This window comes from Haliotis rufescens, unplaced genomic scaffold, assembly GCF_023055435.1.
Source record: "Haliotis rufescens isolate VD_foot unplaced genomic scaffold, xgHalRufe1.0.p SCAF_16, whole genome shotgun sequence".
Classification (NCBI taxonomy): domain Eukaryota; kingdom Metazoa; phylum Mollusca; class Gastropoda; order Lepetellida; family Haliotidae; genus Haliotis; species Haliotis rufescens.
Genome location: NW_025963846.1, coordinates 25,379,039 through 25,406,384, shown reverse-complemented (window position 1 = coordinate 25,406,384; position 27,346 = coordinate 25,379,039). Strand labels below are relative to the sequence as shown.

General features: G+C 42.2%; 1 protein-coding gene across 1 annotated transcript; it reads left to right on the top strand.

Moving 5' to 3' along the window:
* Positions 1-1,816: 1,816 nt before the first annotated feature.
* LOC124133776 (cysteine-rich venom protein Mr30-like) lies at positions 1,817-25,968 on the top strand. The gene is made up of 9 exons (XM_046498305.2): positions 1,817-1,946; positions 8,852-8,889; positions 14,006-14,170; positions 16,198-16,288; positions 16,894-17,042; positions 18,170-18,264; positions 18,587-18,675; positions 21,140-21,238; positions 25,778-25,968. Exons 1-9 carry the CDS (start codon positions 1,865-1,867, stop codon positions 25,885-25,887), a joined length of 918 nt encoding a protein of 305 aa, XP_046354261.2. The 5' UTR covers positions 1,817-1,864; the 3' UTR covers positions 25,888-25,968.
* Positions 25,969-27,346: the final 1,378 nt, after the last annotated feature.

Genomic DNA, 27,346 nt, shown 5'->3' with positions numbered 1-27,346 from the left:
GAACTTAGCATATATTAGGATAAATGCTACAAGCTTAAGATTCAAAACACAACTATGACCCCGTATCAAATACATAGTCATCCAATTATCAGTTCTTGTTTGTTCCACTTTTAGCCACCATCAAACATGGGTGTGTGCTGGGTATCGTTTGCAGCTCACGATAAACACTTTTAATTCTCAGTGTGTCAAGCATGCTGGACCCGTGTTTCGATTACCATTTGATCTTTCCTTATCCACAATCAAAAGCTCGAGAGCGTAACATTCGATCTTGAGCTTTTGACATTTCATCCTTCACAATTTGAATTAAACACTTGCGTTACAAGACAAGATGATCTTTCGAGATTTCTAGTTTTAAATAAGCTACTGTCAACACGCAAATATTGTTGTGTCAGCGTTTCGTCTTTGTGACTAACAGGATGAGTGGTTGGTTTGTCACCCCATGGAAAACGTTTCCAGTTGTTTCGAGGATACATGTTTTCCAATCTTGGTATTATTGCTGCTGTGCCGATCAAGCTACGAAACTTTGGGATTATGTGATTAGATCTAGATGAAGACACAATGACATTTAGAAAGTGGTCAAATATAACAAATGTTATATTTTGGATAACGCTTCCTTAGTGATACTATCATTTTTTTTATGGTTTAGATGTGTGTGTGTGTGTGTGTGTGTGTGTGTGTGTGTGTGTGTGTGTGTGTGTGTGTGTGTGTGTGCTGCTTGTACAAGTCCGGACTGATGTCGATTTTTAGTGCTAGCCCACTGAGATACCATGCCGCAGTTTAACATGAATTCCCCACTCAGACACAGTATACTGACTCCGAGCCACCAGTCCTAGTTTAAGCCCATTTTAGCCCCCGACCTTCCTCTCTCCGGGCGGATGCTTGGCCACTCAAACACTCGACCACTCAAACAGTCAAACACTCAAACAGTCAAACACTCGACCACTCACACAAACACTCGACCACTCAAACAGTCTAACACTCGACCACTCAAACAGTCAAACAGTCGAACAGTCGAACACTCGACCACTCAAACACTCGACCACTCAAACACTTAAACAGTCCCCGACCTTCCTCTCTCCGGGCGGATGCTTGACCACTCATAACCACAGTCAAACACTCGACCACTCAAACAAACACTCGACCACTCAAACACTCAAACACTCGACCACTCGACCACTCACTACTTTTATCCCGCCGCTGTGTTGCTGCAATATGGATGTTTTACTAATAATGAGTTGAGTTAGCATGTTAATTATTTGACAACCTACATTGTACATGTAGGCGATTCTGTTTGCAAGGCATCAATACATCGACTGTCATCAGTTACTGCCGTGCGTTCACTGAAGCATCTCAGACCATTTAGAATTTGATGTGTGACATACGAACATCCTTTTGAAATTTAACTTAGCATACTCATTAAACAGAAAACGTGCAGTCTATTTAAAAGCATTTAAAAATCCCTTATTTAGATATTAAAATTTTATATTCAGACATTAATGTTCGACTTTACCTGTACAAATTAAAAAATTGTTAAACGATATTTTCCGGTTCTATCTGCAATTCAGCAGGAAAAAAACAAAAATCAACATACAGATTTACAGTCAAAATGTGATATATGACTTTATTGTTCCTTTTAATTGCCTTTGTGTTAGTGTTGTATCTTATCAAATGTCATATCAAGTGCATTCTTGTTTCATCATCATTAGGCTTATGTTTGTAACAAGATAAAATATTACATTTGCTGAGGGGTTTGTTTTATCGCTGAATCATACAACTACACTTTAATTTTCCAATAACAAGCACATGTCACCTGTTCATATCTACACGCGTGTTCTATAAAAGGACATAAGTAATAGTGTCGACGATGTCGTGGAATACAGTGATGAAGTTAACTGTGCTGTTGCTGCTGCTGCTTACCGTTGTTATGGTCGACGGTGGGGGTTCATGTGAGTGTTAAACAATTACTTGTGTCTTGATTGTGTAATTGTCTTATCGTGCATGACACATCTAAAGAGAGAGGAAGTAGAATAATGTATATGTCAATAAGATTCTGCGGACACTTATGTTTGTGCAGATGAACACTTGACTTCCTTTTGCTTTGCCAAAAGACTCTCCACAAGAATGTGTGACCAAAGGGATGACTTTCCCTTCACGTCGAGCAATGTTCCAGCAGCTTCATCCTTTGGTGTTTACATTTCGCAACTTTTGAGAAGCAATCGAACATGCTCTTTCTACCAAGATTGTAAAGAGAGTCATACGACACCTTCTCAGAAGTTGTTTGGATCAAGGTTCAACATTCAAGATCTCAGTAAATCTTTCAAAAAGTTTTATGGTAGAAATGTGGAGGATATTTCCAAATTTGTCGCATCATTGACAAAAATGATGTCCGATGCAATTCCTTATTTTAACTTGTACCATATGTTCCCATGTTGTTTTAGGTGAACACCAGGTCAGAATATGTAATGCTTGTCGTAAGACACGACTCAATATGATAGTGAATGAGTGAGTGAGTTGGTTTTAACGCCGCTTTTAGCAGTGTTATCAGTTATAATGTATCAGGAACGAAAACGTTGATGTGATTCTGTATTTATTTCTAGACATTGGTACTTGGCTTTCGCGTTACAGCCCGTAAATATCCGGGGTAGAATAGGTCTTCAGCAACCCATGCTTGTCGTAAAAGGCGACTAACGGGATCGGGTGGTCAGGCTCAGTGACTTGGTTGATGTATCCCAGCGTATCCCAATATCGTGGATCGATGCTCATCATGTCAATCACTGGATTGTCGGGTCCAGACTCGATTATTTACAGACCGCCGTCATATAGCTGGAATATTGCTGAGTGCGGCGTTAAACAACAAACCAACCAACCAACTAAAGTTATATGTGTGTGTAAATATTGTTAGTTTATCAGAATATATACTCTTAAAAAAAGAAACTTGACATAGATGTAAAACCACTTTGTGCCAAATATCTAAAATAATTACGTTAAATGAGAACCAAATAAGTCAAGCAGAAAGATTATGTGTCTATAATTCGCGAAAACACATGCAAAGCACATACACGTAGCGTTTGGGGATCAATTTTACAGCTTTATCCAAACGCAACCGCCCTTAAAATACGTGCAGCACAGGCAGCTGCATTAAGGTAAACAGGCCCCCCCTGCTGAATGGGTATAAAACTCCACATCAACGTCTGTCGAAACAGTCCTTATAACGGCAGTAGAGGCGGTGACAGAATGCCAAGACTGAATGCAGCTCAACGGAACAACGCCATTCGGAGATTACAAGCTGGAGCAACTCAGTAAGAAGTGGCCATGCACTTTGGCGTATCCAGAGAGACAATCTCCGCACTGTGGACCCGATACAACAACACCAACAGAGTTGACGACAGACCAAGGTCAGGAAGACCAAGGGTGACAACCCAAGCACAAGACTGATACATCCGGCTGCGACACCCCTGAGACCGCAATACCAAAGCCACGTCTACAACCACACAGATCCCTGGGGTACGCAGAATATCATATGAAACGGTACGCAACAGACTGAGGGAGGCTGGACTTTTTGCACGAAGATCTGTTCGACGTCATGTATTGACCCCACATCATCTGGCGGACCGTCTGCTTTGGTGCCAACAGAAGGTTAGATGAGCACGTGCAAGGTGGAGAAATGTATTGTTTACTGACGAGTCCCATTCCTTCCTCACACGTGCTGATGGGCGCGCACGTGTCTACAGACGTAGGGGTAAACGTTACGCCCCCAACTGTGTGCAGCAGGTTGTCCCATTTGGCGGCGGGAGCGTCATGGTATGGGCCGGAATTTATCACGGTGGTAGGACGCCTCTCGTGCATGTGGCAGGTGCATTGACAGGTGTGCGTTACAGAGACTTGATCCTACAGCTTTACGTTCTTCCTCACGTCAACGTTCATGGCGGACATTTCCAGCAGGATAACGCTCGACCGCATATTGCACGTGTTTGTCAGGACTTCTTACAGCACAACAAAATCCAGACATTACCTTAGCCAGCCCGGTCACCAGATTTGTCCCCGATTGAGCATCTGTGGGACGAGTTTGATCGCCGCGTTCGCAGAAGGAATCCACCGCCCCAAACACTTCCGTCGCTTCTTGATGCACTTCAGCCTGAAAGGCAGCACATCAAACAGCGTGTTACTGACAACTTGATTGCATCTATGGGTCGTCGGTGTCAAGCGGTGATTGATGCACGTGGTGGGCACAACTGATACTGACATTGTCTGTACCCCTGTGACATTAACTGTATCGTGTACTTGTGTCTGTCTAGGAGACACGATTAATGTTTTGAACATTGTGTACATTGATCTTCAAACAGTGTTTCAGTTATGGTTTCTGTGTCCTATTTTGAAACAATCGCATTATATTACATTTTGAAAGTCAGTGTCAAGTTCCTTTTTTTTGAAGAATATTAATTGTAAACAACTTCGTTAGACAGTCCTCTTATTTCATAAAAAAAACAGTAAGTAAGTAAGACAATTGAACTATCCACATGATGTTACATTCCTAATATAAGCTGACGGTCCTGTTTGTGAACATATGCAATTGACATAATATTTCAAGAAAAAAATAATCAATTGGAAGACCTTGGAAGTCTTGGTATCATCTGTTGATGGTTATGATCTGAAATGTTATAACGTTAGATTACGAAGGCGAAACATTTAAGTGTTAATGATACACGAGATTTGGGAACACTGACATGACTAATATGATTAAGCAACATAAACACGTATAAACGGGTCTAGAGAATGTAATAAAACAATATTGTACTCAACAACAAGCGGTTCCCCAGAATAACACAAACTTGCGAATAGCAAGTGTTTTTCATGCTTTGTGTATGTTTCCATATAAACATTACAAATTCAGGTACACCACCTGTGTGTAGTAGCATGAAGCTGTATACTGAGATGACAAATAGTACCTGCATTCACACACGGAAGCAATATAAGTCTTGTGTGTATGCCCTTTCCTCTGAAAAATGTAACACTAAAGTATTTAGAATTGTAGTAAATATAGTTGGTTTACTCAACGTTACTTGTGGTGTCTCCGATAGATATGATTTTCGGTTCATCGATAGATTAATGGGGATTACACTGATACTAAAATATGGCTGGTTTTTTTTGTATCGGATATGAACAGAGGATTCGTCTAGTCATACATTTTACGATACTTACTTCACTGTGTCTCAGACCACAGAACGGATATCATCAAAACATGTAATTAGTACACAGAGAATTGTTACATACTATTTCCTGTACATTTCTGCTTGAACAAAGAGCCTACATTTGAATAACGGGAATTAAAATGAAATTCGTTTCATTATCATATTTAACAAACCTACGTGTAGTTTGCCTAATGCAAAAACTTATACACCCGTTCTTCATTTCGTTCCAACACGTGGACCATTCAACTCGCTCGCAAAGGTCGAAGGATATATAAAGTTAGATTACGAAATGTAACTCTGCAAGATGACAGACGTAATCCTTCTTTGTACAATGCTCTATGATTTATTCTCGTTCAATCTATTGTACATAACATTGGAAGTCGTTGTAAAGTTTCAAGGGGTACTGTAAGGGTGTGGTATTATGAACATATAGGATGTACATGTATAACTTGTCTTGTAACTACTCAGAAGTTTTACAAATATTCTGCGTAGTCCCCGCGTAGCTGCGCAAACGTTTATAGACATTCTGCGGAAATTTGGCGAAATAAAGTGAAAGGCGTTGTAGTGTATGTACATTAGTTGTGTTGGTTTACTGATGCCTGAAATGAAGACAAATTGACACAGCAGATATGCTGGTGTAGTAATTTACCGAGATCCCAATGATACTGTAGGCACACTGGTACTGTAGGCAAACTGGTACTGTGGGCACACCGGTACTGTAGGCACACTGGTACTGTAGGCACACTGATACTGTAGGCACACTGGTACTGTGGGCACACTGATACTGTAGGCACATTGGAACTGTGGGCAAACTGGTACTGTGGGCACAATGGTACTGTAGGCACACTGGTACTGTGGGCACACTGGTACTGTAGGCACACTGGTACTGTGGGTACACTGGTGCTGTGGGCACACTGGTGCTGTAGGCACACTGGTACTGTAGGCACACTGGTACTGTAGGCACACTGGTACTGTAGGCACACTGGTACTGTGGGCACACTGGTGCTGTGGACACACTGGTACTGTAGGCACACTGGTACTGTGGGCACACTGGTACTGTAGGCACACTGGTACAGTGGGGACACTGGTACTGTAGGCACACTGGTACTGTGGGCACACTGGTACTGTGGGCACACTGGTACAGTGGGGACACTGGTACTGTAGGCACATTGGTACTGTGGGCACACTGGAACTGTAGGCACACTGGCACTGTGGGCACACTGGAACTGTGGACAAACTGGTACTGTGGGCACACTGGTACTGTGGGCACACTGGTACTTTAGGCATATTGGTACTGTGGGCACACTGGTACTGTGGGCACACTGGTACTTTAGGCATATTGGTACTGTGGGCACACTGGTACTTTAGGCATATTGGTACTGTGGGCACACTGGTACTGTGGGCACACTGGTACTTTAGGCATATTGGTACTGTAGGCACATTGATACTGTGGGCACACTGGTAGTGTATGCAGATTGATACTGTGGGCACACTGGTATTGTAGGCATACTGGCACTGTGGGCACACTGGTACTGTAGGCACATTGGTACTGTGGGCACACTGCTATTGTGGGCACATTGGTAATGTGGGCACATTGGTACTGTAGGCACATTGGTACTGTGGGCACATGTGTACTGTAGTCACAGTGGTACTGTGGGCACTCTGTTACTGTAGGCACACTGGTGCTGTGGGCACACTGGTACTGTAGGCACACTGGTACTGTGGGCACATTGGTACTGTGGACACACTGGTACTGTAGGCACACTGGAACTGTAGGCACACTGGTACTGTAGGCACAGTGGTACTGTAGGCACACTGGTACTGTGGGCACATTGGTACTGTGGACACACTGGTACTGTAGGCACACTGGAACTGTAGGCACACTGGTACTGTAGGCACACTGGTACTGTGGGTACACTTGTACTGTGGGCACATTGGTACTGTGGCCACATTGGTACTGTGGGCACACTTGTACTATGGGCACCCTGGTACTGTAGGCACACTGGAACTGTGGGCACACTGGTACTGTGGGTACACTGGTACTGTGGGCACACTGGTACTGTGGGTACACTGGTACTGTGGGTACACTGGTACTGTGGGTACACTGGTACTGTGGGCACACTGGTACTTTAGGCATATTGGTACTGTGGGCTCACTGGTACTTTAGGCATATTGGTACTGTGGGCACACTGGTACTGTGGGCACACTGGTACTTTAGGCATATTGGAACTGTAGGCACATTGATACTGTGGGCACACTGGTAGTGTATGCACATTGGTACTGTGGGCACACTGGTACTGTGGGTAGATTGGTAGTGTGGGCACACTGGTACTGTGTGCACACTGAAACTGTGGGTACATTGGTACTGTGGTTACAATGGTACTGTAGGCACATTGGTACGGTGGGCACACTGGTACTGTAGGGACATTGGTACTGTTAACACATTGGTACTGTGAGCACACTGGTACTGTAGGCACACTGGTACTGTGGGCACATTGGTACTGTAGGCACATTGGTACTGTGGTACTGTAGCAACACAAATTCTCTACGATTTGGGGGAAATTTCGACTGTATGTGCATTTAGACTGAGGGCACATTTGGTTTTGTTTACATGACAATGTTTACATATTTGTATAATAGTTTGAATAATTGATACCTTGGCATTTTGGGACATTGATATTGTGGACATCTTGGCACTCCGGGTACATTGATAGTGTGGACACATTGGCACTCAGGGTACATTGGTATTGTGGACACATGGGCACTAAGGGTACATTGATATTGTGGACATCTTGGCACTCCGGGTACATTGGTATTGTGGACACCTTGGCACTCCGGGTACATTGGTATTGTGGACACCTTGGCACTCCGGCTACATTGATAGTGTGGACACATTGGCACTCCGGGTACATTGATATTGTGGACACCTTGGCGCTCCGGGTACATTGATAGTGTGGACACATTGGCACTCCGGGTACATTGGTATTGTGGACACCTTGGCACTCTGGGTACATTGATAGTGTGGACACATTGGCACTCCGGGTACATTGGTATTGTGGACATCTTGGCACTACGGGTACATTGATAGTGTGGACATCTTGACACTCCGGGTACATTGATATTGTGGACACATTGGCACTCCGGGTACATTGGTATTGTGGACATCTTGACACTCCGGGTACATTGGTATTGTGGACATCTTGGCACTCCGGGTACATTGGTATTGTGGACATATTGGCACTCCGTGTACATTGGTATTGTGGACACCTTGGCACTCCGGGTGCATTGGTAGTGGACATCTTGGGACTACGGGTACATTGGTATTGTAGACATCTTGGCACTCCGGGTACATTGGTATTGTGGACATCTTGGCACTCCGGCTACATTTGTATTGTGGACACCTTGGCACTCCGGGTACATTGATATTGTGGACACCTTGGCACTCCGGGTACATTGATAGTGTGGACACACAGGCTCTTTGGGTAGATTGATATTGTGAACATCGAGATACTCTAGGCAGATTCGGACTGTGGACACCATGTTTTCATCTTTTAGTTTGGGAATTGTGTTTAATTAAAGAAATACTCTATGTAGAACAATAAGAATATAATTAAAAGAAAATCATATTCAAGTGTTTCAGATATTTCTTTTCTTCTTTGCAGCCTCGTCGTCCACGGACCATACCTTCGTGGTGAAATCGGTAAGTGTCGAGGGATTAATAATTAACCATACATCTACAAGTATTTATTTCAAATTAAATAATTAATTTTACACCAATGATTTTGTTTCCAAGATGAGAGATGTATGTCTATCTATTCTGGTTATGTTTGTTGTTGGTTAACGCGGGGAGTGAGGACCTGTTCCTATAAGATATGTCTCGTGGACAATAAAAAATACTTCAATTCCTCAGTATACAGGTACTTGACCTACGGATTTATTTCCTCCTATCAATACAAAGGTACTTGATCTAAGTTAGATAATACTGAGAAAAGTAGTTAGTCACGCATTACAAGAAAAAGAGGAAATACTATCAAAATATGATACCCTAACCGATGTGCTCAGCACAGTAACACCTAAAGTAAGTCAGTATCAAACTGCCCACAATTACCTACTTGCGAAACGTTCGATTGATCATACAGTAGCAGTGCGACTCGTCACGGTCCAACGATTCCAGTTGGTTACCACACACGGTAGCGCTGAGTGTGATGTGCGGACTTCGGAGAAAGCAATGAGCTCTTGTTGTTCCTGATCATTATAAAGCCTCTTGAGCGAACAGAGGTGTGCTTTCTAAAAAAGGGAAAACACTAAAATAGGAAACTAACTACTGAACAAATCTGGGAGATATATACTGAACAACAAAAGTTCCTGTGACATTGTATAAGATTTATTGCAAAGTTATGTTTTTTACCAAATCTGAAACAATAGCGTCTGTGTCCACCTCTGGTTGCTATGCAAGCAACACATTTTCGTCTCATGGATGCACCAGGCGTCGCACAAAGTCCTGTGGGATATCTGTCCATGCTGGAGTATGTTTCGAAGTTTCTGGAGTGTCTCTCATCCCACATGTGCTCGATTGGTGAGAGATGAGGGGAGCGAGCCGGCCAGGGGATGACATTTACGTTGCTTTGTTGAAGAGATTCCTGAACAAGTCGAGCAATATGAGGCCGGGCGTTGTCATGTTGAAAAGTAATGCTTGGGCCATGACGACGCAAAAACGGTAGAACAACAGGGCCGATGATCTCGTCGCGGTAGCGCTGTCCATTGAGATTTCCCTCTACCACTATCAAACGGGTCCTCTGTCTTGCTGTAATCCCACCCCATACCATAACGCTGCCGTCCCCAAACCGATCTTCTTCCATGACACAATGATTGTGTCGAATCCGTCCATCGCTGTGGCTGAGGTGAAAACGAGATTTGTCAGTGAATAGAACTTGTCCCCACTGCATGGCCGTCCAGCGTAGACGCTGTCTGCAACACTGTAGACGTGCTTGACTTTGGTTTCCTGTCAATATGGGACGTCTGGCGGGTCTTCTGGCGACAATCCCTGCACATCTGAGGCGACGATGTACGGTTTGTGAAGATATTCGTCGAAGTCCAGGGCTGTTTCTTGCAGTCACTGTTGCTGGCTGGAATCGATTTCGTAGGTGTGTTGTTCGAATCCAGTTGTCTTGTCGATTATTGGTTACGCGTGGCCTGCCACTCCGAGGATGGTCTCTGACTGCATTCGTCTGTTGCCAACGTTGCCATAAACACAAAATGGTGTTTCTGTGGACGTTAAATTGTCTTGCAACATCACGTTGACTCGATCCTGCTTCAAGCATACCAATGGCTCGCAGACGCTCATCTTCGGACAGGCGTGGCATTTCGTAATGTTGAATAATTGCGTAATTTTGTTATTTTTCTGAGTGGTTGTTTTCAGCACGATGCTAAACAATACATATGGAATCCCGTTAACGCACACCTTTTATACCCATTCTTGGTTAGTGAAATGCATGGGGCTTGCATAAAAGTCAACTTTTGCATGGAATGCATGCTTTTCTGTAGCAGTTGCGTTTTTGTGACTTAATTCCATACATGTTCTTCAATATTGAAAACCAAACTGTATTGTTTGAAAAATACTCTAAAATAGTGGTGTCAACTTTTGTTGTTGAGTATGTGTATGAAAATAGAGAACTGAATATAAGCCACCCAATGGTATCATTAAATATATACAACCAAATACTAGTATGTACAATTAGAAAGGTGGCAAAAATGGATGTAAATACATGAGGAACATTAGATAATTCCGCTTCGGCGTGACAACAAAAGTTACTAAAACGCTTTGGACATGTGAATATGCTTGTAAAACATGAGAGATACGATATATCAAATTAACACATGATGAGAGCGTAAGATGAAACTGCATAAGAATGGTATTATAGACAACAAATTCTCTAGTGAAAGCTGGGCGGTCGGGTAGCCTAGTGGTTAAAGCGTTCGATCGTCACGCCGAAGACCCGGGTTCGATTCCCGACATGGGTACAATGTGTGAAGCCCATCTCTGGTGTCCCCCGCCGTGATATTGCTGGAATATTGCTAAAAGTGGCGTAAAACCATACTCACTCACTCACTCTAGTGAAAGCTAATGAACACAAAGTCACAGAAATGAAGCAATGAAGCAATGAAGCAAACCGCTGTACAGAGATGAGTGGGGACCGTGACGAGCTGGATTGTACAACACATTGATACTAGGTTCCTGTGATGTTAAAAGGTTTTATTACATACTTCAGTGGGAAAGACTGATTTTTTCGAAGTTGAGAAAAAGTGATATTTTCATTTCAGTGAACAAAACACTTGATATTTCACTGCAGTAAACATAACACTTGATATTTTACTGCAGTGAACATAACACTTGATATTTCACTGCAGTGAACATAACACTTGATATTTCACTGCAGTGAACATAACACTTGATATTTTACTGCAGTGAACATAACACTTGGTATTTTACTGCAGTGAACATAACACTTGATATTTTACTGCAGTGAACATAACACTTGATATTTTACTGCAGTGAACATAACACTTGATATTTTACTGCAGTGAACATAACACTTGATATTTTACTGCAGTGAACATAACACTTGATATTTCACTGCAGTGAACATAACACTTGATATTTTACTGCAGTGAACATAACACTTGATATTTTACTGCAGTGAAAATAACACTTGATATTTTACTGCAGTAAACATCACACTTGATATTTCACTGCAGTGAACATAACACTTGATATTTTACTGCAGTGAACATAACACTTGATATTTTACTGCAGTGAAAATAACACTTGATATTTCACTGCAGTGAACATAACACCTGATATTTTACTGCAGTGAACATAACACTTGATATTTTACTGCAGTGAACATAACACTTGATATTTCACTGCAGTGAACATAACACTTGATATTTTACTGCAGTGAACATAACACTTGATATTTTACTGCAGTAAACATAACACTTGATATTTTACTGCAGTGAACATAACACTTGATATTTCACTGCAGTAAACATAACACTTGATATTTCACTGCAGTGAACATAACACTTGATATTTTACTGCAGTGAACATAACACTTGATATTTTACTGCAGTGAACATAACACTTGACATTTCACTGCAGTGAACATAACACTTGATATTTTACTGCAGTAAACATAACACTTGATATTTTACTGCAGTAAACATAACACTTGATATTTTACTGCAGTAAACATAACACTTGATATTTTACTGCAGTAAACATAACACTTGATATTTTACTGCAGTAAACATAACACTTGATATTTTACTGCAGTGAACATAACACTTGATATTTTACTGCAGTGAACACAACACTTGATATTTTACTGCAGTAAACATAACACTTGATATTTTACTGTAGTAAACATAACACTTGATATTTTACTGCAGTGAACACAACACTTGATATTTTACTGCAGTGAACATAACACTTGATATTTTACTGCAGTGAACATAACACTTTTTCTCAACTTCGTTAAACTCAGTCTTTCCCACTGAAGTATGTAATAAAACTGTATTTTTTCTCATTTAACTCGTCAATCGAGACAGTTCGTTTTTGTAAAACGGCATTTTGGTTACTTGACCAGCGTGTATTCTTTCGCTCCCAACTTTGCAAACACGAAACTACTTTTTAGGACACAAATACAAGGAGTGGTGAACCGCCCCTGTGTGTTAGGTAGGGAGAATTTACGTTTTACATTTGTAACGAAATAATTTAATTTTCTGGTAGACAACTACACAAAAAGTATATAATAAATAGGATATTCCATGTGTCAAGTGAAATATCATGTTTCTTTCTTCTCGTGAGGAGGAAAAGGAGATATTGTTACTCGTGGCTATGCCACTCGTGAAATATCCTCTATAACTTCATTTATTCACCAAAACCTCATACAAATCATTCCTGTTGACATATGTACTGAGCCAACCTATTATAAATTACATGAAATTTATAACAAAGACTGCAAATAGTAGTATAAATTATGGGGGTACTGGACCACCCCATCTGGACAGGGTCCAGCTCCTGAAAATGCTTACATGGGGGTCTTAAGTTTTATTAATTAATTATAAATAAACAAGAGGTCAACCTGATGAACTTCATTAGTTAGACATATCAAACGTTTTCCTTGGTATGTACGGTGGGGCTGGTAAGTATAAATTGCTTGTTTTTTTATGCAATTCTTAGCAACATCTTTAGATACCTTAGCCACTGCAGCTAGTTTGTATTGCCCCTTTACCTTTCCAAAACCCTCAATGGGATATAGTAAATTGTATTTATTATTAATTAATATTGATTTTCTTTTACTACAATGAAATATTTCCATTTAGATAAATGTTCACACAGATGTATAACAATGAACAATTGCAAGCCAACAAAGAACTTGGGAAAGCTGCTGCGGCATTTATGTGCCACACCAAATCTAGCAATTGGCGAGAATTACTGCAAGGCGTATATGTTATCACGAATGCAAAACCATCCAAAAACAGTCATCAATTGTGTATGAGTAACAATAACAGAGAATACTTTCATTATTATGTAGTTTAAAGGTTTCCTCAATATAAGGTGAATCATTGGATCGTTATCAAATAATTAAAGAAACTTTAGACCCCAATGTAAGCATTTTCAAGAACTTGACCCTGTCGAGGTGGGGGTGGTCAAGTACCCACATCATCTATACTTCTCAAATTAGGCCACCATTCCCCGCAGTTCTGCGGAATCTCTTAAATTCTTTAATATGTATTTTCGCACACCACAGGACTGCGACCCGGCCTACCTCGCCATTCACGTTAACTACACTCTATGTCTGGTGGACAGAGGGACGGATGCCCCACTGTCAGCCGAGGACAAACAAGCCATTGTGGACGAGCACAACACATACAGAAGTAACGTGTCACCTACTGCCACCAATATGGTCAAACTGGTGAGTAGTTAGAACACTCTTTGTAAGGTCGTGTAAGGTCATCAGGCTGCCGTGGTATGGCAACATTCGCCCACTTACTCGAATGCAGAAACCTAATAATGGTTATTATTGTCCTCCTTAACTTTTTAAAATTATTATTATTATTAAAGAGATTACAATAAATAAATGCAGCACAGAGGTTTAGGCTGGTTAGGCTACTGGTAGCAAACCCGGGTACTCTCCCAATGCCAGTCAACAGATTGGGAGGTACCAAACCTAAGGCACCGAGAACAATGGCCAGGCGGACAACTTGGTACTTGCGAGGTTCGCATGTTTGCCATGTTTTTCCTGAATGTTGTCAATCACATAAGTGTCAAACGGGACATAGAATTCAATGATAAAAATGATTTCATTGGATTTATCAAAAAGTACCAGATCAGGTTTTTTGGCCTGGATAGTTCTGAGGCTTTGTACTTGCCTGTTCCAAAGAATTTTGCATTAATCATTTTCGATGACGCCCTCAACATAATCTGAGTCCTACCATGGGTGGACCTCTGTGTCAAAACCACAAGCATGGCGAAGACGGCAATAAAAGGACCGAGCCACTCCAGCTTAATATACTGTGTTTGTGCCAAAGCTGGGCATCCACTGCCAATGTGCTTGGCAGTCTCATCGAATTCTTTGCATAATCTTCATTTCATTATTACATTTTAATGCAAAATCTCACATTGACGGTTTCGAGTAGGAAGTGACTTGTCCTGAGCAGCAAACTAGGTAATGTCAAGTATTTGTATCGAGCCCGACCATTTGATCCAGTTTGTCGCCACTCGCGACAAGCATGGTCGCCTCTTACGACAAGCATTGGTTGCTGAAGGCCAATTCTAACCCGGTTCTTGGTGGAACAAGTGTGAAGTTACATGTGATTGAGTGATAACATACCTACCATGCTGGTGCTGTCCCGGCCTCATTGGTCTAAAGCGTTGCCGGGGAGCATCATTCTGCAAGATGTAAAAGATATTACTTTTTGTTATCCTTCATTGTGCTCGGCATTAAGGGGACAAAACAAGGACTGATCGGCTGGGTGTCAGTATACTGTCTGAGTGGGGCATCCATGTTAAACTGCAGCATGGTATCTCAGTGGGCTAGCACTATAAAACCAACATTAGTCCAGACGAGTACTAGCAGCCACATACACACAAACACACACACACGCGCGCGCACACCACACACAAACACACACACACACACACACAAACACACACACACAAACACACGTGCATGCAAGTCGCTATATATGTGCGATTATCTTCTACGCAACGTTAATCCTCACTTCGAGTCCGATACCGGTTTATACTTTTTTCTGTAAGTATATCAATCATTGTCTCATTCAGTCGCTTACCGTTCTTCATAAATGTAAAAACTGAACTAACTATTCCATAAGTAATGCTTAATGAGTAGAGAGAGAAAGCTGAGTTTCCGTTTGAAGATATTGATTCCATGTCATTATGTCATCTATAATACACCTCCAGTGACGCCATGCTATGGTTGTCCTTTGGGAATGTTTCACTATCTCTAGAATTGAATAACACACACGCACGCACGCACACACGCACACACACGCACACACACCCACTCGTTCACCAATAATATTTGGGATTCTTTCATATCATTCATGGGGGCACGGGTGGCCCAGTCGTCTAAGGCGCCGCGATTCGCTGTGCAGAGTTGCGTCCCTTGGGCATGCCAGAAACCTATGATTGTGGGTTCGAATCCCGGTTGGCCCCAGTTATGTTTCTAGGTTTGTCAGCACCAGACCCGTGCTCATGGGTTTCGCCGAAGTGGTAAATGTCGGAGACCTGCATCACTTCGAGCTTTCCTCCCACATTAAGCTGACACGCCGTGATATAACTGGAATATTGTTCAAAGCGGCGTTAAACCCAACTCACTCACTCACTCAAATCATTCATACAATGGTGCCACGTGAAAGGGATGAAGGATGTTGATATATGTAATTCCTGTAACGATTCTAAAGAACACTCGTGTTGCAGGTGTGGGATGACGACATAGCAGAATATGCAGCCAAATGGGCTCGACAGTGCTACGCTGGCCATGACGAATATGCGGCAAGATCCCTTCCAAGTGAGTTAATGATTATATATAACACATCTACTGATCAAAATATGATTCAGTGAGTACATGGGTCATTCTCCTTTTTGCAACGTTTGTCATATTGTAGTTCAGAAATTTGTTGAAGTTCAATACCACTGCTCAACATTCTTGTGAACGACCACGCCTTCATACAAACTCGATTTTTATGTTTTGGCTGTTGACAAAACATGTTTGTACTAAAAAAATGGGACAAAATAATTTGTCATCTAGTGTTACACGCACAGAAATATTTAGCTGTGCGTGTAGGATGACGTGAAAAATATATTGTGAAAAAATAATTGTTCAGTTCCCCCTTTAACAAACGAAAAATGCGTATTTTGAAGCAGTGACCGTAAACTTATCCTGTCCCAACGACAAAATCAATATTTCTCTCCCTCTCCAGCTTCCCGAGGCGAGCGTGTCCACTAGCCTAAAACAAAGTCTGTACTAACATATGAGTGGAATATCGCACAAGTCAAAAGTCCAATCATAGAACGTTTCACAAATTCCGAAAACGTGGTTGCATTGATCACAATTCACGGACATGTGTCTCGCCCCCCATTCATATTTAAAGAGGGTCGCACTGTGCTTACTAGGCATGCCTGGAGTGAGCATCGGCCAGAATGTAGCTGCCAACCACATCTCGCTCGTGGAGGCGGTAGATGCATGGCATTCTGAAGTTGACTTCTTCGAATATGGGATCGGCCAAACTGACGTGGAAAAAACAATCGGCCACTACACCCAGGTGAGGAGACGTTAAACGATAGCACTTGTTGTTACCCTGCCTGGCGCTCGGCCTTAAGGGGATACAACAAGGACTGGTCGGCTCTAAATAAACAGTGTATCAGAGATCAGACAGATGTTAAACTGTGGCAGTTGTCTTCCAATATAAAACGGGCATTAGTCCGGGCTAGTACATACACACACACACGCACGCACGCACGCACGCACGCACGCACGCACGCACGCACGCACGCACGCACGCACGCACACACACACACACACACGTGTATGCACGTCGATACGTTAGTGCAATAACCTTGAACACAACGTTATACCCGATTTCACCCCACCTGAAAGGGGGGGCACGGGTGGCCCAGTCGTCTAAGGCGCCGCGATTCGCTGTGCAGAGTTGCGTCCCTTGGGCACGCCAGAAACCTATGATTGTGGGTTCGAATCCCGGTTCGCCCCGATTATGTTTCTAGGTTTGTCAGGACCATACCCGTGCTCGTGGGTTTCACCGAAGTGGTAAACGTCTGAGACCTGCATCACTACGAGCTTTCCTCCCACATTAAGCTGACACGCCGCGATATAACTGGAATACTGTTAAAAGCGGCGTTAAACCCAACTCACTCACTCACTCACCTGAAAGGACATTCATATAATTTATTATATGTTGATATCTTTCAAATCATCGATGCAGTAGTGCCACAAGAAAAGTAACATGATGGTCAGGTTGGTGTTGCTGTTATTTTATTCAAATCACATCGAAAACTATAGTTGGTTTTTTCTTTAAAAATCTGTCATACGATCCAAACTCTAAGGACACGGTTGTATTTTGACGGCGTGTTCCTATCTGTTCGCAAAACGGGAAAGCATGTCCGGTCCTACCGGTAGAGTGAGTGAGTATGGTTTTACGCCGCTTTCAGCAATATTCCAGCAATATCACGGCGGAGGACACCAGAAATGGGCTTCACACATTGTACCCATGTCGGGAATCGAACTCGGGTCTTCGGCGTGACGAGCGAACGCTTTAACCACTAGGCTACCCGATCGGTAGAGCAGACTGATGTAGGTCGAAACGTCTCGTGGGTAGTACTCATCACCAACTCCAAACTAAAATGACATGTACGAATATTTTATCATTGTAAGGTTGTTGGGTACAGAGCCATCCGAATTGGATGCGGACAAGCCACCTGTTCAAACAACAAATATAGTCGTTATCAAGTGTGCAACTACGCGATCGGGTAAGTGATTTCCCCTAAAATTGTTGTCAGATTAATTATTAATATCTAAATCGTGACGGATGTCTTAACTGCAGCACATTGGCTTCCATGTTTCTTTACCAAACATGCCAAGCCCTGAAGGTTTTGACGTTCAATAGTTATTTCCCAGATTGGCTTCAAGGTACTATACCATACACCTATACCATCCAATTTATTAAAGTCGACAATCTATTATAATAAATACACTGGACAGATCCGCTTTAATGCTTTGTTTCAAGCCCGATTCGGAAGAATAAAAGCTCATAGTGAGCCGTCCAGTCTTAATCGTTCTTCGTCCGTGCAGGCAAAGAACCCGAGACCTCAAGTTCCCATACCAGAACGGGACGTCCTGCAGTGAATGTCCCGCCGACAAGTGCTTCGACAACCTGTGTGGTGCGTGCGTAGTATAAAATTTCAAAATAACCTGAGTGAGCAAAAGAAACTATACCTCTCAGTGGATATTATCATATGTATGATTTTCATTCGAATATATCTTCCGTTGGCGATGATATACCCAAACAATCACTCAGACAACACTTCCACATTGTTTCTTTAGACAAAATTTGAAGAAATAATTTTGATAAATTCAAAATCATAATTTCGCATAATACACAACGGTTGATGTACATCATATCTTCGGAAATCAATAAATTGGAGACTTTCAGCACAAACATGGGTGGGGACATGTGATTGCGAATTTGTTTCTTACTCCAGTCTTCATTGAACCAATTTATTTTTACAAAAAACTACCCAGACACCAATTCCTTTTCACAAACTGTTCCAGGATTGACTGATGGTCAAATATATAGACATAATAACATTTAACAATTCTTTCTATTTTTAATTACATAAAAAAAAACAATTGGAGTGATTTCTATTGCTCCTCAGTTTATATACATTTTCTCATTGTTTTTAAGATAGAGCCATACATTTTGGGATTACAAAATGGTGTACAGTTATCGTTTTAATGTCATCATGTAATAATCATATAAAGTATTTTTGATTGATGTATGTGAAATAGCAAATGATAGATCGCTCAGCTGTTTCTTGATTGACCTTTTACCTTTTTTGTGGCTTGAGTTCATTTCCAAGAATATATATTTTAAGCTGATTTTGGAACCCCCATTGCAATATTTGTGTATTTGGAGTTGGGTGTTATGTCGAATTTAACGGTATTCCAGTCATATGGCTGCGTGTGAACATAGGCTTGCAAAGAGCAGTAGTGTATGGGTACGTCCCACGCATGATGCTGGAGCCTCCAGCGGCTGAGCCAGTGGGCCCGGAAATAGATCAGTTGGACTTTTCCAACAGCCGGTGTCGGAGGCCAAACTAAATCCCCGGTTCCACCTGTTAAGATCCGGTTCCACCTATTAAGATCCGGTTCCACCTGTAAAGATCCGGTTCCACCTGTTAAGATCCAGTTCCAAATGTTAAGATCCGGTTCCACATGTTAAGATCCGGTTCCATCTGTAACGATCCGATTCCACCTGTAAAGATCCGGTTCCACCTGTTAAGATCCGGTTCCACCCGTTAAGATCCGGTTCCACCTGTAAAGATCCGGTTCCACCCGTTAAGATCCGGTTCCACCCGTTAAGATCCGGTTCCACCTGTTAAGATCCGGTTCCACCTGTAAAGATCCGGTTCCACCTGTTAAGATCCGGTTCCACCTGTAAAGACCAGGTTCGGAATAGGTCTTCAGCAACATTGTAGCAATAGGCGAATATGCTTGTCGTCAGAAGCAACTAACGGGATCGGGTGGTCAGCCTCGCTAACTTGTGTGGATCTATGGCCATGATATATGTCCATGGAGGCGTATGTGGTTGTGGGGTGTGCCGACCCCCCACCCCCATGTTGTTGCGTCGCTATCTCAGACAAATGCATCCTCAACAGTCCTGTAAATGTGATCACATCTTACAGGATCGGTGTCACTACGATTCTATTTGTTCACTCTTTTCAAACTTTCGGCAAAAACGAATAATTTTACATTAGAAATATCTCAATTTTGACTCATTTGATAGTGATCAGCAGACACATGCCTACTATACAGTTGCAATTGAACAATGGACTCAGCATTTAGCACAGATTTCGCGTGGAAAAAGTTTTGTCGTTTATTTTTAGCAAACTGTACAAGATTCTTGTTAAACCAGTGTATTTGTATTTGTTTATAGATTGTTTTATCTAAATCTTATTCATTCATTTCAAAATGATTTTATGACACGTGTCACCTTTCCTATTTTTAATAGTCGTCAATACAATTGCATGTTCCTTTTAAACACAGGCAAATGTTTAAAAATTGACCATATTGGTTAATAACAACATCTGGTTTTACATAATACCAAATAAACTACAATTCTTGGAAAATCGAGACTGGTTGTTCTCTAGCATATATGTTTTGTGTTTCTACAACAATGGTTGTTTGTGACATAAGTGTTGGTCAATAACAACATCTGGGTTAACATAATAACAGGCTCAAATTATTTCAGAGTGAATTGTTAAGGGATTGATTTTTGCCTGCTACATCGAGGGCAACCGCACAAATAGAAGGATAACGTTCTATCTGACAGCGGCCGTATGGATGTTCACTATAAGTATTACCGGTTCTTGAACAGGTTCTCTTTGTATGTTTTCCGGGAATATTAGCAGAAAGCACAAGTAAAACAGGGCGGTCGGGTAGCCTAGTGGTTAAAGCGTTCGCTCGTCACGCCGAAGACCCGGGTTCGATTCCCACAATGTGTGAAGCCCATTTCTGGTGTTCCCCGCCGTGATATTGCTGGGATATTGCTAAAAGCGGCGTAAAACCATACTCTCTCACTCACAAGTAAAAAATGGTAGTTGTTTATTTCATTTCCATTTTCAGATTGCGGGCGCAAGCTGTGTCTGAATGGCGGCTCTCTGGACACCAGCACATGCTCGTGCACGTGCAAGGGAATATGGACAGGAGACACCTGCACAGAAAGTACGGGTAGTTTCACGCTATCAGAACATAAGGCTGGACTTATGAGTATTTGACTACCTACCTGTTATATGATAGCAGGAGGGACCTTGTTGTCGGAAACATAGTTGAATCCATTTATAGTGCCAGAAACCTATGATCGTTGGTTGGAATCCTGGTTCGCCCCGATTATGATCCCAGGCCTGTGCTCGTGGGTTTCACCAAAGTGGTAAACATCTGAAACCAGTTTCACTTCTGGCTTACATTCCTCATTAAACTGACAAGCTGAATTACTGTCAAAAGCGGCGCTAAACTAACTCACGTACAATTCAGCTGTCTCGCGTAAAGTTATTTTCATGTGATTTATTTTGCTGTATTTTATAAAATACAGATCTAAAAGTATAGATTTCTCAAATAATTAATTATGTACTTAATCAAGGCCTTTCGCTAAAGTTTTGTCTTACATGCATCCATCTTCGCAAGGCAAGGGATTATAAAAGTCCAATTTCTACCATTTGCTACAAAGAAATGGCGGCACCCTGTCACGACGATCTGATCGATAATCAGGATCTATTTTAAAACGGGTCTTACCTCGCGAAGCGCATCAGATCATGTGAGCACCATGATTAAAAACATGAAAAGATTTGGAAAATATCCGCCAACGCCCAGTTGACGGTACACATGTTTTGCAAATCCTGCAGTCGACTGAAATCTGCACATTGGACCCCATGTTGTTAACGATCCGTATGTCTAGTTCGTTACGGGATTTTGATTGGACTATACATAGACTCCGGAATTCCAGCCCAGTTCGGCAAGGGTGGAAACTGAACTTTTATTATCAGTTAACTACCTTGCTTCGGGACGATGACATGTATCAAATACAGTGTTTGAATAAAAATATTATTATTATAATTATTGGTTATGTAAAATTCCAAGTGAAATCGTCGGGTATAACATCTGTTTAACACCCCTTTTGACAGTATTCCATTTTTTATCACGACATGTCAACTTGATCTTGGAGGAAAGCCCCAAGTGATGCAGGTCTCTGACGTTTATCACTTACTTGAAACCCAGGAGCACAGTAATGCTGCTGACAAACATTAAAAAAAACCTTAATCGGGCCGAACCGGGATTCGAACCAACAATCACAGGTTTCTGGCGTGCCCAAGGGACGCAACTCTGCACAGCGAATCACACAGAGGGTCGTATACTAGTAGGCCTAGGTAACGGGAAGGATCGCCAGCATCCATGTAAGGTACTGGTGCACATCAAGTGTAATGCTTGTTAGCCATATCAGTAACGCCAAATAAACAGCCTGAAATTCTACCAGCATTCGTTCCCGGACTTGCTGGCAAGTGCCAATTTGTATCCCAGTAATGTCTGAAAAATATAAAGTTTCGTGGAGGAGGAGGGGGAGAAGGAGGAGGGGGAGTAATAGTAGTAGTAGTAGTAGTAGTAGTAGTAGTAGTAGTAGTAGTAGTAGTAGTTGTAGTGTTGGTAGCAGTCGTAATAGTAGGACTAGCAGTAGTACTGGAGTAGTATAAGTTGTAGTAGTAGTTGGACTAGTAGTATACTAGCCACATAAAGAAACTGTGCTCGGAGAAAATATAGATATAAGGGCACACCAACCATATATGAAATATAGGTTTGAACACAGCAATTATTGGAGACATTCAAACGCTCATGCACCTGCCATGCGATATGACGTCATTGATGGGGGCCTATTGACGTGCAATGTGTTACTGCACGTGCATCCTGTGCAGCTGTACACAGCATATGCAACTCAAAATTCGCTGTCACTTTGGAAAGCATGATCTGTGGTCATTCAAAAATTCAAAACTTCTCAGGCGCAGACACAAGCATATCACAAGCAAATCATGCCAAGATTGACAGCTGCACAGCGTCATGAAGCCATTGGAATCATCCGAGCGGGAATGAGGCAACAACAGGTGGCAACACATTTCCAATGCCATCGTAACACGATATCGGCATTGGTGAGGCGTTATCAGAACACAAATGACGTTGCCGACCACCCACGTTCAGGACGTCCCCGAGTAACGACGCCAAGACAGGACAGATGGATTCGAGTTACACATCTCCGACACAGGTTCCAAACGGCAGTAACGACGTCCCAGACAATTCCTGGACTGCGCCGTATCCATCCCAACACTGTCAGGAATCGTTTACGTCAGTACGGGATTCGACCACGACGCCCTGCCATACGTCCCATCCTGACACACCGTCATCGAGTCAACCGTCTAAGATGGTGTCGAAATCATGTTCGCCAACCTCGAATATGGTGAAGAAATGTTGTCTTTACAGATTAATCGAGGTTCAACATTTCCCACAGTGACGGGGGCCAACGTGTCTACCGGCGTTTGGGAGAACGTTATGCACGCAACTGTATTGTGGAAAGGAATCGTTTTGGAGGTAGCTCTGTGATGATTTGGGGTGGGATAACAGCACGGCACCGAACCCCTTTGGTGGTTGTTCAGGGCAATCTCACCGGTATTGGCTACAGAGATCAGATTCTGAGGCCTGTGGTCATTCCTTTCCTGCAACGTCATGGCCCGGGATTGACATTTCAACAGGACAACGCTCGTCCTCACACGGCTAGGTCGCGATGGATTTCCTTCACCATAACAATGCCATGTTACTGCCATGGCCTGCACATTCTCCTGATCTCTCCCCAATAGAGCATGTGTGGGATGAAATGGAGCGCCGTCTGCGTCGTCTTCCACATCCTCCAGATAACGTCCGTGACGTGGCACAGGATTTGAGGAGGATATGGCAGGCCATTCCCCAGGCCTTCCATGCGCATTTGGTGGACTCCATGCGTCGTCGATGCACTGCTGTGATTCACGCACAGGGTGGTCATACCCGTTATTGACTTTGTGACTTTGTCGTTTGACCCCAACTCCATTTTGATCTTCTGACGTCATCGTAACAGATGTTGTTCAGATCCCGTTGACATTTTCTTATGGACCGATCATTCAGCTGCTACAGCGTCTGCATCATTTTGTTCTTGCTGTGTTGTATTTCAATCCAGAATATATTTTCTCCGTGCACAGTTTCTTTATGTGGCTAGTATAGTAGTAGTAGTAGTAGTAGTAGTAGTAGTAGTTGTAGTGTTAGTAGCAGTCGTAATAGTAGGACTAGCAGTAGTACTGTAGAGTAGCAGTAGTATCAGCAGTAGTATAAGTAGTAGTATAAGTAGTAGTAGTAGTTGGACTAGTAGTAGTAGTAGTAGTAGTAGTAGTTGTAGTGTTAGTAGCAGTCGTAATAGTAGGACTAGCAGTAGTACTGTAGAGTAGCAGTAGTATCACAAGTAGTATAAGTAGTAGTAGTAGTTGGACTAGTAGAAGTAGTCGTAGTCGTAATAGTAGTAGAAATAGTAGTAGTAGTAGTAGTAGTTGTTGTAGTGTTAGTAGCAGTCGTAATAGCAGGACTAGCAATAGTACTGTAGAGTAGCAGTAGTATCACAAGTAGTAGTAGTTGGACTAGTCGTAGTAATAGTATTAGTAGTAGTGTTAGTAGCAGTCGTAATAGTAGGACTAGCAGTAGTACTGTAGAGTAGCAGTAGTATCAGTATTAATATAAGTAATAGTATAAGTAGTAGTAGTAGTAGTATCACAAGTAGTATAAGTAGTAGTAGTAGTTGGACTAGTAGTAGTAGTAGTAGTAGTAGTAGTTGTAGTGTTAGTAGCAGTCGTAATAGTAGGACTAGCAGTAGTACTGTAGAGTAGCAGTAGTAGCAGTAGTAGTATAAGTAGTAGTAGTAGTTGGACTAGTAGTAGTAGTAGTAGTTGTAGTGTTAGTAGCAGTCGTAATAGTAGGACTAGCAGCAGTACTGTAGAATAGCAGTAGTATCAGTAGTAGTATAAGTAGTAGTATAAGTAGTAGTAGTAGTTGGACTAGTAGTAGTAGTAGTAGTTGTAGTGTTAGTAGCAGTCGTAATAGTAGGACTAGCAGTAGTACTGTAGAGTATCAGTAGTATCAGTAGTAGTATAAGTAGTAGTATAAGTAGTAGTAGTAGTAGTTGGACTAGTAGTAGTAGTAGTAGTAGTTGTAGTGTTAGTAGCAGTCGTAATAGTAGGACTAGCAGTAGTACTGTAGAGTAGCAGTAGTATCAGTAGTAGTATAAGTAGTAGTGTAAGTAGTAGTAGTAGTAGTTGGACTAGTAGTAGTAGTAGTAGTAGTAGTAGTAGTTGTTGTTGTAGTGTGAGTAGCAGTCGTTATAGTAGGACCAGCAGTAGTACCGTAGAGTATCAGTAGTATCAGTAGTAGTATAAGTAGTAGTATAAGTAGTAGTAGTAGTAGTAGTAGTAGTGTTAGTAGCAGTCGTAATATTAGGACTAGCAGTAGTACTGTAGAGTAGCAGTAGTATCAGTAGTAGTATCAGTAGTAGTAGTAGTAGTAGTAGTTGGACTAGTAGTAGTAGTAATAGCAGTAGTAGTAGTAGTAGTGGTAGTAGTAGTAGTCGTAATAGTTGGTCTTAGCATTAACATGCCAAAGGATTTGGCTATGATTTGTCAGTAATAATTTATTTTTTTTTCACCCCAGAGAAATGTGGAGCTGAGGTATGGTGGTGTGCCTTTGTCAGGATCAAGTCGTGGTGCAAAGACTTCTCCAATATCCCCGTGGCCTGCCCGAGATTCTGCAACATCTGCTGAATGCACAACGACCAATGTGGGACCGACCTCACCCACGAGTGTTGCTGTTTTCAATAAGAATAAAAAATGACAAAATATAAAGTTGTGTTATTGAGTTATTCTCATGTTTGGTTGGTTGGTTTGTTGTTTAACGCCGCACTCAGCAATATTGCAGCTATATGACGGCGGTCTGTAATTAATCGAGTCTGGAATCGAATCCAGTGATTGATATCATGAGCATCGATCCGCGCAATTGAGATACGATGACATGCATGAACCAAGTCAGCGAACCTGACCACCCGATCCCGTTAGTCGCCTTTCACGACAAGCATAGTCGCCTTTTACGGCAAGCATGGGTTGATGAAGACCTATTCCACCCCTGAATCTTCACGGGTCTCTCATGTTTGGACAACATCCATTTAAATCACCAAGACCAAATCCATTGAATTTGAAGTTTCGATATCATAGGACGCTCATCTTTCATCATAACCAATATATTTGACGTTATTCTTAAATTTGATGCAATATAATTTCGAAATAAAAATCTACACACGGGGGCTGGTCAAAATGTTGTATGCCCAATAAACAAAACCAACAATTGTGAAAAGTTGGGTTTTTTTATTTTATTTTTAATACACCTGTCATATCGGTAGTGAAGTTTTCTCAAACCGCCGTAAATACTCATTCACGGCAGCTTTAATGTCATCGTTATCGTCATAGTGAGTGAGTATGGTTTTACGCCGCTTTTAGCAATATTCCAGCAATATCACGGCGGGGGACACCAGAAATGGGCTTCACACATTGTACCCATGTCGGGAATCGAACCCGGCTCTTCGGCGGGACGCTTTAACCACTAGGCTACCCGACCGCCCCGTTGTCGTCATAGAGGGTTCCACGAAAGTGTTGTTTCACTTTAGGAAACAAGTGGAAATCACTTCGAACCCACATTGTCGCACAGCAGCCTTTGCAAGTCGAGAGGTGTGGGAAGAGTGTGTGAGTGAGTGAGTCTGATTTTACGCCGCTTGTAGCAATATTCCAACAGTATCGCGGCAGGGGAAACAAGAAATGGGTCTCACACATTGTTCCTATGTGGGGAATCGAACCCGGGTTTTCAGCGAGATGAATGAACGCTTTAACCACTAGGCTACCCCATCGCCCCGTGTTGGAAGAGGCATTGTCATGAAGGGGTAAAAACTCCAGCCTTGCCACTTTTCTTGAATTGAATCTCTCAGGCGATGAGGCAAATCACCATAGTAGACATCCAGCTGTGTGACGGCGGTCTGTAAATAATCGAGTCTGGACCATACAATCAAGTGATTGATATCATGAGCATCGATCCATGCAATTGAGATACGATGATATGCATCATCCAAGTCATCAAACCTGACCACCCGATCCCATTACCCAGCAGGCACGCAACGTTGGATCAACGTTTAAAATTGGTTGCGTTAAGGTTGTGACGTTGATCAACCAAAATGCA